Source organism: Symphalangus syndactylus, chromosome 23 (genome assembly GCF_028878055.3).
Source record: "Symphalangus syndactylus isolate Jambi chromosome 23, NHGRI_mSymSyn1-v2.1_pri, whole genome shotgun sequence".
Taxonomy (NCBI): Eukaryota; Metazoa; Chordata; class Mammalia; order Primates; family Hylobatidae; genus Symphalangus; species Symphalangus syndactylus.
Window position 1 is genome coordinate 39,408,510 of NC_072445.2, and position 14,132 is coordinate 39,422,641.

The following is a 14,132-nucleotide window of genomic DNA, read 5'->3' on the forward strand; positions in this document are numbered from 1 at the left end:
ACTTACAGCCTTGGAAGTTCTCATAATTATTACAGGGAGGATAAACATAAGCCAGCTCACCTCAGAGGATCTCACTGGGGCCAAAGGAAGGGTCACATCTGGTCCACAGTTCCCTAAAAGCCACCATGTGCCAGAGAATCTACATGGATACATGAATTCCCTTTCCCTTTTCTCCCCTGCTTGACTCCCTCTCCCTTATGTGTAAACACTTTAAAAATATGATAGTGTATAAATGAAAATTATATTGCTATTTTATTCCTTCCTAGCTTTCCCCTAAGTTATAAGCGATTTGGAGAAAGTGCAAAATGAACTGATTAAAATTTAAATGACTTTAACAAAAATTAGTGGCTCCCAACAGCCCTAGTAAAGAAGAGTAGAAAGAAAACTTTTCAAGTCAATAAAAATTGTTGGGTAGAATATTCACTATTTGGGTAATGGGTACACTAAAAGCCCAGACTTCACCACTGTGCCATATATGACATAAGAAATCTGTACTTGTACCTCTTAAATATAATTAATTAATTAAAAGGTTAGTGAAAAAGAGTGACTAAAGAAAATGAGGCCGGGGTCAGGCACAGTGGCTCATGCCTGTAATCCCAGCACTTTGGGAGCCCGAGGCAGGTGGATCACGAGGTCAGGAGTTCGAGACCAGCCTGACCAACATGGTGAAACCCCATCTCTACTAAAAATACAAAAATTTGTCCAGGCACGGTGGCTCATGCCTGTAATCCTAGCACTTTGGGAGGCTGAGGCAGGTGGATCACTTGAGGTCAGAAGTTCAAGACCAGCCTGGCCAACATGGTGAAACTTCATCTCCACCAAAACTATAAAAAATTGGCCAGGCGTGGTGTCACATGCCCATAGTCCCAGCTTCTTGGGAGGCTGAGGCAGGAGAATCACTTGAACTTGGGAGGTGGAGATTGCAGTGAGCCGAGATCGCACCACTGCACTCCAGCCTGGGTGACAGAGTGAGACTCTGTCTAAAAAAAAAAAAAAAAAAAAAAAAATACTAAAGTTAGCCGGGCATGGTGGCACACGCCTGTAATCTCAGCTACTCAGGAGGCTGAGGCAGGAGAATCGCTTGAACCTGGGAGATGGAGGTACCGTGAACCAAGATCATGTCACTGCCCTCCAGCCTGGGTGACAGAGCGAGACTCTGTCTCAAAAAAAAAAAAAAATGAAGCTGGGCGCAGTGGCTCACGCCTGTAATCCCAGCACTTTGGGATGCCCCGGGGGCCAGATCACTTAAGGTCAGTAGTTCAAGACCAACCTGGCTAACATGCTGAAACCACGCCTCTATTAAAAATACAAAAATTAGGCCCTGCGCGGTGGCTTACACCTGTAATCTAGCACTTTGGAAGGCGGAGGAGGGTGGATCACGAAGTCAGGCGATCAAGACCATCCTGGCTAACACGGTGAAACCTCGTCTCTACTAAAAATACAAAAAAAAAAAAAAAAAATTAGCCGGGCGTGGTGGCAGGTGCCTGTAGTCCCAGCTACTCAGGAGGCTGAGGCAGGAGAATGGCATGAACCCAGGAGGCAGAGCTTGCAGTGAGCCGAGATCATGCCACTGCATTCCAGCCTGGGTGACAGAGCAAGACTCTGTCTCAAAAAAAAAAAAAAAAAAAAACTACAAAAATGAGCCAGACTTGGTGGCAGGCACCTGTAATCACTTGAACCCAGGAGGCAGAGGTTGCAATGAGCCGAGGTCATGCCACTGCACATCAGCCTAAGCAACGGAGCAAGACTCTGTCTCAAAAAGAAAAAAAAAAGAAAGAAAGAAAATAAAAGAAAAAGAAAATGAGACTGACAAAAGTACATATAAGTACAAGTTTAAGACATTATGAACTTCTAGAAGTGTTTCAAGCATTTACTGTCCCTAAATGAAATGAGAAGGAAGAACAAAGCCTCACTTTATCACTTTATAACCACTCTCCTGCCTCAGACCAGCAGAAACAGGTCTGAGGCTACAAAGCACAAAGTAAGGCACGTAACGCCGGACATGCACTGAACTGTCAGATTTTAGAGCCCCCCATATCCTCTCTGCAGTTACCCTCTTTAAGCCTATCAAGGGATAACTGAATTCACTTGGTTCTACACATGTTGATTTCTCCATTTTGTGTTCCTTCCATTTTTTACCACCAGATGAAACTTCAGAAATGACTGGTTAAGTTCCATGTCTATTGTATGATAGCTGCCTTTGGCTTCCTATAGGGCCTGGCATACTTTTCCTCTCTGCTCATTTCTGTCTTGCGTATGTAGAAACTCATATTTCTTCATCTCTTTTGCTTATTCCACTATTTAGCTGCTGCTCCACTCCTATAAGGAGTGAATAAAGGAGAATACCAAACCCAAAATAGAGAGATAAACTTCGGAAACTACCCGACGTTTATAGTGACTTGTCAACCAGGGAAATGAAGGATATTTGTATGAATAAATGAAAGCTTTCACAGGATGGCAGAAATAGGGAGAAGAAAGGTAAAGGCAGCACAGTTTAAAGAAATTACCAATCCCCTGCAGGATTTCCAGCAGTAACTACTCACTGCAAAAAGGGAAGGGATCAATCATCTCCCTTTCCTGCAGCCTCCTATACTAAGCAGAAGGCAGAATCCCCACAAGCCATGATGGCAGGTATATTCCCCAGCACAGCACTCTATGCCCCTGCCCTAAGAAGGATGTTTCTTCCATTGCCATTTCTGATATTTCCTTTCAGGAAAGTAGTACGAAAACTAGCTCCTCTTTCAGCAGCCTGTACACATTGATTTATCTTTGTTTTTCAGCTACAAGATCCTCTTGTAAGTTTGACCATTTCCCTTCATGACTGAAACTCAGCTGTCTCCAGCAGTGTCTAACATATCTTAAGCCAAAATGTATGCATCCACATTGTGATATGATAATGTTCCAATTTCCTTGGTCCCTTATTTTTCCATTACTCAGAACACAAATAGATTTTTTTTTCAACATCATGATCAGACTATTACACTTAGCAATCAACAGCATTGGTGCAAAAAAAAAAATCTACATTAAAACCCTTTGTTGGAATGCATTACACTTTCCACAGAACAGAAACTCAAATAACCTGTTATACAAGTAGTCACAAATATAGTCCTTGAGTTTTTTGCCCATACACATGAGTATTAGTCTAAAACATGTCTTCTTTGTACCAGCTAGGTCCTGCCACCACTATGCTTGGCTGAGTTCACAAATCTGTTGTAACCTGTAGCTTCCCTGTCACTTCTCTGGCTCTCCTCTCCTGCTAACCTTTGTTTCCTAATTAAAATCTTCTGCCACTGCCATAGCTGCTACTGCTACTGGAACCGCAATAGCCACTTTGGTTTCATGGTTTGGCAAAGTATTGGCCTCCACCACCATAGAGGCCAGAGCTTCTGCCTCCAAAGTTTCCTCCCTTCATGGGTCCAAAATTTGAAGACTGATTGTTGTAATTGCCAAAATCACTGTAGCTTCCACCACTTCCAAAATTGCTCCCATCATTACCAAATCCATTATAGCCATCTGCACTGCCACCATATCCACCACCACCACAGCCGCCACCAGAGCCACCACGACCACTGAAGTTTCCTCCATGATCAAAGTTGTCATTCCCACCAAAACCACCTCCACGACCACCACCAAAGTTTCCAGAACCACTTCGACCTCTTTGGCTGGATGGAGCACTAGCCATCTCTTGCTTTGACAGGCTTTCCTAACTTCACAGTTGTGGCCATTCACAGTGTGGTATTTCTGAATGACAGTCTTATTCACGGAGTCATGGTCATCAAAGGTTACAAATGCAAAGCCCCTTTTCTTGCCACTGCCTCCGTCAGTCATGATTTCAATCACTTCAATTCTTCCATACTACTCAAAATAATTTCTTAGGTGATTTCTTCAGTGTCTTCTTTAATGCCGCCAGCATATATCTTTTTACAGTTAAGTGGGCACCTGGTCTTTGAGAATCTTCTCTTGTGACAGCTCTCTTTGGTTCCACAACTCTTTCATCCACCTTGTGTGGCCTTGCATTCACGGCTGCATCCACCTCCTCCACAGTGGCATATGTGACAAACCCAAAGCCCCTGGAGTGCTTGGTGTTTGGATCTCTCATGACCACACAGTCTGGGAGCGTTCCTCACTGCTCAAAATGGCTCCTTAGGCTCTCATCAGTTGTTTCAAAGCTCAACCCTCCAATGAAGAGCTTCCTCAGCTGTTCCGGCTCTTTAGGAGACTCTGACTTAGACAAGACGGCTGGGAGAAGAGAGACTTTAATGATGCTTCTTCCGTGGCATCCATGGGCAGAAAGGCCTAAATACATTATAAGTTTATAGAACATTCACTGACTTGCATAAAAAATAAAGACCAAAGAAAAAAGTTTTTACATGACTCTAAAGAATGTTAATTAGGAACTTTCCATGCAGAGGGAAAAAAAATGAGAGAAAAATGATATAGATCCATTTCTGCTTTCTAGATAAGTCATCTATACAGGCAATTAGTCAGTTAGTTCTTTGTTTCTCTGTGGTACACTTATCAAAGTCCACTGATGTCTATTGGAACTTGAGTTGCAACATGGAACTTGAAGTTCTATTTTCTCAGCCTTTTGTTTTTCCATTATCCAGAATTCAACCAGCTGATAATTAGTTTTCTGGAAATTTCTAGTGCCTTTGATTAAAAAAAAAAACTGTTCAAGCAAGTATATCACTAGTAAATTTACCAATAGAAAAAAAATGAGTAAGAAAAGAAACAAGAAGGGGGTAACAAAAAGTATCTTTGCTTGTTTTTCAGTCAGATAGCATCCTCACACAATCACTAAGTCTATGTGTTCATTTAATTCTCTCCTTTAGGACTCAGTTGGTCTCTAGTGGAGTCCATGAGTCTTTATCTGCCCATATTGGGATACAAAGGGCTTGAGATACATCTTGGCCTCTCGCTGTCTCATTATCAAAACCTCTCTGGATTATTAATGATGTACTGGAAAGTTTTAAGACTACCAATTTACAGTCCCCTGCAGGATTTCAAGCAGTTACCAGTCACTGCAAAAAGGGAAGAGATAAGTCAGAGCAGAGAAAAAAATTTTACAAAATTTCAAAGCCCATCAACAAGAGACTATCTTAAAAAAGGAAAAAATGGTAGGAGAGATAGGAGTAGATAAGAAGTTTCTATAACCCTTTTTCATTTGAACTCCTGCCGTATCTGGTCTCTTTTTCCACATTTAAATTCTAAAACATCTACGAAAAATTTATATCATTTTTTAGAGACTTTAGAGGATTTACACCTAAACTTTAAATAACAACTTTAAGTTGTTATTTCCTCCATGTTTTGCTTTCACGTGACACCTCATTCTCTCACCTTTTAAATAACTCTATGGAAAAAATCAAACTTACTATTTTATTAAAAATAAAGGGCAGGGGAGAAAGTTTATCAGCAGGTCAAAATGATACATTACAAGGGACTTAACAAATTGAAAGACAATTTGAGCAGAGGGGAAAGAAAAAGGAGATAATTGTCTCTGGTCTATTTACAAGCTGGATTCATTTCACTTGCCATCAGTAAGTCCGTGTTTTCACCACTGTTGGATTCTAGAATCTCTCCTTTCCCTGGTACTGCTAAGATTTCCAGGCTTGGGGTGCATACTACTTTAACCATTTACTTTCCCATCATCAAAATTCCATGAAGTTATTCATGATTTTTTGAAAGTTTACATTCTGCTGATTCATATTAAAAGTAAATGAATACCAAAGGGAAAGTTTTCCCTATTGTTATAATGACCTACCAAGAAGAAACTCTCTACATAGAAAGCAAAATATCATGGGAGAAAAAGCAGTTGCTAAGATACCTGTCTGTTTTTCAGCTGGTCCACCTTCAGCACCCCACGGTAAGTTCAATTTCTTTTTATACTGTTTTCTGTTGTTGTTCTTGTTGTTTCCTGCAAGGCTTAGAGACTTGTTTCTACCTTGCTCATTTCTAACTCTGTGTGCAGCTACCTGACTCAAAGCTTCCAGTTTCCTCTGCCTTCTGCTCATCTAGCTTCTCCCTGAGAAGGAAGTTATATTTACATAATTTCAAACATATATTTACTTTGTATCTCCTCTAGAACTATTTAAGTGCTTTAATTACATTATCTCATTTAATCCTTAGAATATTTCCACTAACCCTTTTGTAAGAGATAAGAAACTGAGCCAAATACTTACTCAAGAATACATAGTCATAGAATCATAATTTGGACCCAGAAAGGTGTCCAAGATTCTCCCCTACACAAATATACCTCCCTAGAGGGAACCTTGTTTCTTTCAAAGAAATCTTCACTGATATCTAATTTGGTTTTTAGGTCCACCCGTGGCACCCATAAGTAAGTATAACATCTCTTTTTCTTCTTTGGTTCTCTATGGTCCCCATCATTTCACTTCTGTCAAAGTGATTTGAGTTTCCCATTCTTCTCTTGCTTCCTTATTACCCTGCTTCCCCTATAACTTTTTTAAAATGCTAATTAAAAGCGGGACTAAGCTAGCATTCATCAACAATAAACTGAACAATACTATGAAATAACAAGTAGGAGGAATTATCGGGGGGTGGAGAGAGAAAGAGAGAGAGAGATGAAATCCAAAATGATATCTAAATGGAGAGAGACTTTCAGTGTTCTTTCAAACATTATAGTGCAAGGATCCAGTGGTCTTTTCCCAACACTATGCCCAAAGCTGTTCAGGTCCAGTAAGTGGAGAGGGCCTTTAAGGAAACTCTACCTTTGACTTCATCATTACATCATCACTGCTAAATCTTACATCTAGTTTTGCATTATAAAACTAATCTAAAACCAAATAATCTATAGGGTGGTTTGGAATACCTCCTTCATTGCCCACCCAAGTCCTCCCCTCATGGACTCCAGCAAAATATATTAGATAATACTATGTGTTTTCTATTTGAGAAAAATTAAATGGATTTCTGTTTGCTTATTTTTCAGTAATTTCGCAGAGAACCGCAAGTAAGTACTTTACTTCTCAGCTGGTCATATGTGGAGACTTTTCTTATCTTAGATGTTTCTATTTCTAAGTGCCTCATATTTCTCATATTCATTTGCTTCTACATTACCCAAAGTCTTCAAGATTAGGACTGCAAGTCAACCTTTTTGATTCGTAACTGTAGTATTTCCCATTATTTTAGTTCTAAACTCAACTTCCAAGGTAACACATACCAACAGTGACTCAATATTTAAACCAGGTCAAGCACTGACAATGATGATATTTAATATAGAATTCATGAAACCACCTTTCACACTACATCCTAGTTTTCCAAAATGCAAATTTGGTTCTCATATCTCAGTTACAAATGATTTAAGCAAACCCAACATCGCTGGGATTCCTCAGCCTGAAATTAAATCACACTAATAAAACCCAAAGTTCCTGTCAAGGTTAAAAACGCAGATGCCAAAAGAGCCCAGGCAGGTCAGTAAATGCGTGATATGAGGTGAGTCTCCTGGGAACTGTGTAAAACTGGGAGGACACATATAGTCTGAAGAGGGTAGCTGCTGCCCTGCTCCAGCCAACCTCTTCATGCAGGAATTCAGATCCAGAGTTGCCAAAGCATCTCACTTAATCCAGATAGTAGGTAAATTTTTCCAAGTTTTAAACATGACAGACATCTGGGTTACTCTAACAGATTGCAAACATACTTATATACTCCCCTCTAGTTCCATCTAAACACACTCTGGATACAGTTTTCATAATAACATTTTACTCATTTCAGTAATGTTAGGACAAAGGCATTGGTATTTGAGAGAGGAAAATCAGAGCTATTAACACAGAATTAGCCAGTGTCTCTCCAAAGTCCTCATCCACACATCTTTCTGAAGCCTGAGCAAAGACGCTGATCAGCTAAGTATTCCCAATGAACAGATGAAAATACAGAGACAGTGGCTCCGACCCAGGGATGAGGCTGCAAAATCCATATGCCCATGTTTGGACATAGGCCCTATAATTGGGTACAGGGACCAATGCCCACCTGAGGTCAGGAGAAGGGATTACTGGTCTCACAGCTAGAAATTACAAGCCAAAATCCAAATTGAATGCCTAGTGTCCTTTTCAGAGAAGTCATCAGAGAGTATGGGCAGGAAAAAGATGTAAAAATCCAAGACTGAATAGATATGTAGGGTCTTGGATCCTATATATCATCCTAGTAGAGAGGATGAAAGAAAACATGCCAAAGGAACTAGGGATTATACCACCTGCTTTTTGGATAGCTAAGTGTTGGCTGGCCAATCCCATTATTGGGTATAGACTCAAAGGAATATAAACCATTCTGTCATAAAGACACATGCATGGTTATGTTAAACACAGAACTATTCAGAATCGCAAATACATGGAATCAACCTAACTGCCCATCAATGGTAGACTGAATAAAGAAAATGTGATACATATACACCATGGAATACTATGCAGCCAAAAAAAGAATGAGATCATGTCCTTTGCTGGAACATGGATGGAGCTAGAGGCCGTTACCCTTAGCAAACTAATGCAGGAACAGAAAACCAGATACCGCATGATCTCATTTATAAATGGGAGCCAAATGATGAGAACACATGGACACACAGAGGGGAAAAATAGACACTGGGGCCTGTCAGAGGGTGGAGGGTGGGAGCAGGAGAGGATGAGGAAAAATAACTAGACTTAATATCTGGGTAGCAAAATAATCTGTACAACAAACCCCCATGACACAAGTTTACCTACAAAACAAACTTGCACATGTGCCCCTGAATTTAAAATAAAAGTTTAAAAAGTGTTACCTGGCAATATCTTTAAATGAAAAATATACAGCCAAGCTTAAGCATAAAAAAGGTGGGTAAGAATGATTTCCAAGGAGCAGAAATTGAATATAGGAACACATTGTAAGAAGAAGCTAAAGTTAAGCTCTTGGTGGGAACGGTGAGGGGATGAAAAAATAGAGGTGGCAGCTTTGCCTCAGGAGCAAAGGTAGGGTTTCAACATCTGCTCCCAAATGACAGCAAAAGCCTCAAGATCCAACATGCAGAAAACTGAAATTAGGCCCCTCTGAGTAAAGCCAGTAGCAGAAAATACACTGCCTCCCCATGCAGAGAAGCCAAAATATCTTCACCCATCTGCCCCAGGCATGAAAACAGAGCCACCCACACAGGTCCAGAGTTAGATCTGTCCAGGGTGCAGAGCCCTGCTGGAGGTGTGCTACCCATGCAGTGTGCATAATATTCCAAGTCAAAACAGCTAAGATCTGGTTCAGGGACAGTGTACCCAGGAAGTTAGGACAATAGCCACCAAGAGGGGATCCACAACCCAGGGTATTTATATCATAGAACAACCACAAAAGATAGCCCCCAAGGAATAAGAAACTACTAGAAGTTATGAAATCTATGAGGAAACCCAGCACCATGTGAGTGATACCTCACAAGCCCCCAACAAATTGGAGAATTCCAACCCAGAGAAATATAACTAGAGCAATCTGAAGAAGACTAAAATAAGAAACCTAACAGCATCGAACCAGTCAAACACTAAAAGAAAAAAAATAAAAAGTCTTCAAAGATATTAATGCATTTTAAAAATATATGTATTCAACAAATATATATTGGCCTATTGTAGGCCAGAGATTATCCTAAGCACCGGAAATATAGCCATGAGCAAGGCAAAGTCCTTGTACTTAAGGAGTTTATATGTTGAGATAAAACAGGCAAATAATGGCAAGTAAACATATAGTAAATGTCAGGCAGATAAATTCATGTAGAAAAATAAGAAGAGTAACACACTAAAGAAAGATGGTATAGAAGGGAAAGTGTGCTTCAGGCAAAAGGAACAAGTACAACATGCAGAGGCCTGCTATGGGGATGCAAAACAGCCAGCCAGGCTAGAAAGTAGGAGGCAGAGCAGGAGGTAGGGCCAGAGCGACAAGAGCCAGATTATGTTGGGTCCTGTAGTCCTTAATAAAAATTGCAGATTTCATTCTAGGCGTCATGAAAGGCAACTGAAGGGCTTGAACAGGGAAATGATAGGGTCTACTTTATAATTTTAAAAGATCACTCTATTATTGTGGAGGATTAACTGGGGTGAGAGTGAGGGCTCAAGAGAGCAAGCAGGAAGACCAGTTAAGAGGCCTGAAACTAAAGGTGAGTGTGGCAAGGAAAGAGTGATCAGAGTGGAAGTGGGAAGAAGGTCTTCAGATTTTATTTATTTTGGGGGCAAAGCCAACAGGGCCTGCTGTTGGACTGAATGTGATTTTAAGGGAAAAAGAAGACACCAAGCGTTACTCCTAGATTTGGGGTCTAAGCAACTTGACGAATGAGACTATTTATTGATTTAGGTAGCGGAGAAGAGCAGATTTATAGGATGCTATTGTGAGTTCAGTTTTGTATATGTTAGGTTCTAGATGCCTGGGATATTTAGGACTAATTAATTAAATAGTCTGACCTTAGCAGGCTTCAAGCATGTTTTCTGGAAAATATCTCCTCTCTGTCCCTTGATGATGCATTAGAACCCATAATTTTATCTTTTTTATCTTTGTAAATAACAGCTTTATTGAGATAATATTCACATATGACACAATTCACTTATTTAAAGTGTGGAATTTAATGCTTTTTAGTATACTCACTGGGTTGTGCAACCATCACCAGAATCAATTTTAGAACATTCTCATCACCCCTCAGAAAAACTCTGTTTAGCAATCACTTCCCAGTATCCCCCAACCCAAAACCCTCTCCACACCATAGCCCCAGGCAACCACTAATCTTCTTTCTGTCTCTATAGATTCAGCTGTTCTGGACATTTCATATAAATGGAATCAAACAATAGGAGGTCTTTTGTGACTGGATTCTTCAATTTAGCATAAGGTTTACCAGGTTCATCCACATGGTAACATGCAGCAGTACTTCAGTTCTTTTTATGGCCAAATAATATTTCATTATATCTTTGGTTGGCTTTTTTTAGCTTTCCTTTATTTACTTGTAAGGAAATATTATGATAAGTAGTATCAACTTGCTTTCTTTATTTTTATTTAAGTTTTAAGTTCAGGGGTACATGGGCAGTTTTGTTACATAGGTAAACTTGTGTCATGCAGGTTTGTTGTACAGATTATTTCATCACCCAGGTATTAAGCCTAGAACCCCTTAGTTATTTTTCCTGGCCATCTCCCTCCTCTCACCCTCCACCCTTCAATAAGCCCCCAGTGCCCGTTGTTTCCTTCTGTGTCCATGTGTTCTCATCATTTATCTCCCATTTGTAAGTGAGAACATGCGGCATTTGGTTTTGTCTTCCTGCATTAGTTTGCTAAGGATAACGCCCTCCAGCTCCATCCATGTACCTGCAAAGGACATGATCTTGTTCTTTTTTATGGCTGCGTGGTATTATATGGTGTATATGTACATTTTCTTTATCCAGTCTATCGTTGATGGGCATTTAGGTTGATTCCATGTCGTTGTTTCTGTGAACAGTGCTGCGATAAACACACGTGTGTTTCTTTATGATAGAACAATTTTTATTACTTTGGGCATATACCCAGTAATGGGATTGCTGGGTCTAATGGTAGTTCTGTTTTGGGGTCTTTGAGGAATTGCCACACTGTTTCACACAATGGTTGAACTAATTTACGTTGTCACCAACAATGTAAAATTGTTCCTTTTTCTCCACAGCCTCCCCAGTATCTGTTATTTTCTAACATTTTGATAATGGCCATTCTGCCTGGTGCGAGATGGTATCTCATTGTGGTTTTGACTTGCATTTCTCTAATAATCAGTGATGTTGAGCTTTTCTTCATATGTTTGTGAGCTGCATGTATGTCTTCTTTTGAAAGTATCTATTCCCTTTTTTTGCCAATTTTTTAATGGGGTTGTTTGTTTTTGTCTTGTAAATTTGTTTGAGTTCCTTACAGGCACTGGATATTAGACCTTTGCCAGATGCATAGTTTGCAAAAACTTTCTCCCATTCTGTACGTTGCCTATTTACTCTGTTGACAGTTTCTTTTGCTGGGCAGAAGCTCTTTGGTTCAATTAGATCCCATTTGTCAATTTTTGCTTTTGTTACAGTTGCTTTTGTTGTGGTCATCATGAAATTTTTGCCCATTCCTATGTCCAGAATGGTATTGCCTAGGTGGTCTTCCAGGGTTTTTATAGCTTTGGGTTTTACACTTAAATCTTTAAACGATCTTGAGTTAATTTTCGTATGTGGTGTAAGGAAGGAGTCCAGCTTCAATCTTCTGCATATGGCTGGCCAGTTATCCCAGTATCGTTTATTGAATAGGAAGCTCTTTCCCCATTGCTTGTTTTTGTCAGCTTTGTTAAAGATCAGATAGTTGTAGTCATGTGGCCTTATTTCTGGGCTCTCTATTCTGTTGCATTGATCTATGTGTGTTTCCTACTAGTGCCATACTGTTTTGCTTACTGTAGCCTGGTAGCATACCATAATTTTCTAATCATGTTAAATTATTAAAGACACTCAGGACCAGGCACAGTGGCTCATGCCTGTAATCCCAGCACTTTGGGAGGCCGAGGCGGGCAGATCATGAGGTCAGGAGATCGAGACCATCCTGGCTAACACGGTGAAAGCCCATCTCTACTAAAAAGACAAAAAATTAGCTGGGCGCGGTGGTGGGCGCCTGTAGTCCCAGCTACTTGGGAGGCTGAGGCAGGAGAATGGTGTGAACCTGGGAGGCAGAGCTTGCAGTCAGCCGAGATAGTGCCACTGCACTCCAGCCTGGGCGAAAGAGCAAGACTCCGTCTCAAAAAACAAACAAACAAACAAACAAACAAAAAACAGTCAGGCGAACCCCTCTGAAAACCCTCTCCTCTCCTAGTGGCCAGTCTCAGGCACACTGACTCAGAATAGGGAGGAGAAATACAATGTGCTTCCCCTTCCTGCCCACTCTCCTTGTTGTTATAATTCCCACTGTTGTTATAATTCCCACTGTGTTGAGGCTGAGAGGATGGATTTCGGGCATGCAATCGCCTTCCTCTGTTAGTTGCAGGTTCTTTTCTCTGAGAACCTGAGACTGACTGTCCTTTGATGTTATCTAGAGCAGACACCCAAATGTCTTGCAGAATACATATTTGAGTTCTTTGGAGGAACCTACAAGAACTTGACCAGTTCTGAGATTCCACTGCATAGTCCCTGATGTGGGAGTACTGAGTCTAGTCTTGCCCATTCCAGAGCCCCTCAGCTCCCTCTCCAGCAATATACTTCATAGCCTGTACTACAAAGATGCCCTTACCAAGTAGGTCACCCACTTGAGTGACATACTAGCAAGAAGGCTCAAGCCTGTGAAATGGGAAAGGTTCCTCTGTCCCCCTTGCAGTGCATGTGATGGGGAGTGGCTCGCTTCTTCAGTGTCCCACTGCTCAAACCTCTAGGGGAGCATGCAGATGGGCAGGCTGTGGGGCTTTGATCCCATGGCAGTGTCTAGGTGGGAGTTTTTACAGCTCCTGAAGCCCCAGTGGGCATGTGTTACAGGATGCTCTTTTAGTTTTGCTGTTTTAATTTTGCCATCTGTAGGTGGCTTGTGTTAAGCAGCTCAATTAGATCCCCTCCCTTATCACAAGGACAGAGGAATTTCTGTATCCCCGGGTTTCTTGCCTTTGGTGTACCAGAGGAATCAGATCGCACCTGGGCTTGGAGAACACAAGATTTTATTGAGTAGAAGTAGCTCTCAGCAGATGAAGGAGCCAGAAGGGAGATGGTTTACCCCTGGAGTCCAGCTGCTCTGTGGCCCGACTCTTCTCCAACCGCTCCAGACAGATGCCCCATCATTCCGCCGGTGGGTGGGCTGCTGGCCTCCCGGTGCCTATTGGTGTGCTCTTTCACTGGCATGCTCTTGACGGCCAATGGCTTGTGTCTTCTTCCACAGAAGTGTTCCTCATGACATTCAACTGCTTGTGTGTGTGCCCCCTAAGGTCTTGGGTTTTTACAGGCCCAAGATGGGGGTGTGGTGAGCCCGAGTGGTCTTGGGAAATGCAACATTTGGGAGCAAAAGCGGGAGTGCCTGTCCTCACCTAGGTCCTTGGAGGTGGAGCCTTAGCCAGGGACCCGCCTTTCTCTACCCAGCACTTCCCCAATTCCTGTATTATTTAAAGAGACCAAGCTCTTCCCTTCCCAGCACTCATGTGACCTGGATGTCTGTTGCACTGCTTACTGAACCCTCAG

General features: G+C 41.4%; 1 protein-coding gene and 1 pseudogene across 2 annotated transcripts in view; one reads left to right on the forward strand and one right to left on the reverse strand.

Annotated features, from left to right (window-relative positions):
* Positions 1–14,132, forward strand: part of TSBP1 (testis expressed basic protein 1) — an 81,613-nt gene that overhangs the window by 40,861 nt on the left and 26,620 nt on the right. For both annotated transcript variants that reach the window (XM_063632366.1, XM_063632367.1), the window contains 4 exons: positions 778–801; positions 5,840–5,863; positions 6,317–6,337; positions 6,947–6,967. In XM_063632366.1, coding sequence (XP_063488436.1) covers positions 778–801; positions 5,840–5,863; positions 6,317–6,337; positions 6,947–6,967 — 90 coding nt within the window. The remainder of the gene's footprint in view (positions 1–777; positions 802–5,839; positions 5,864–6,316; positions 6,338–6,946; positions 6,968–14,132) is intronic.
* LOC129473764 (heterogeneous nuclear ribonucleoprotein A1-like) lies at positions 3,095–4,365 on the reverse strand (annotated as a pseudogene).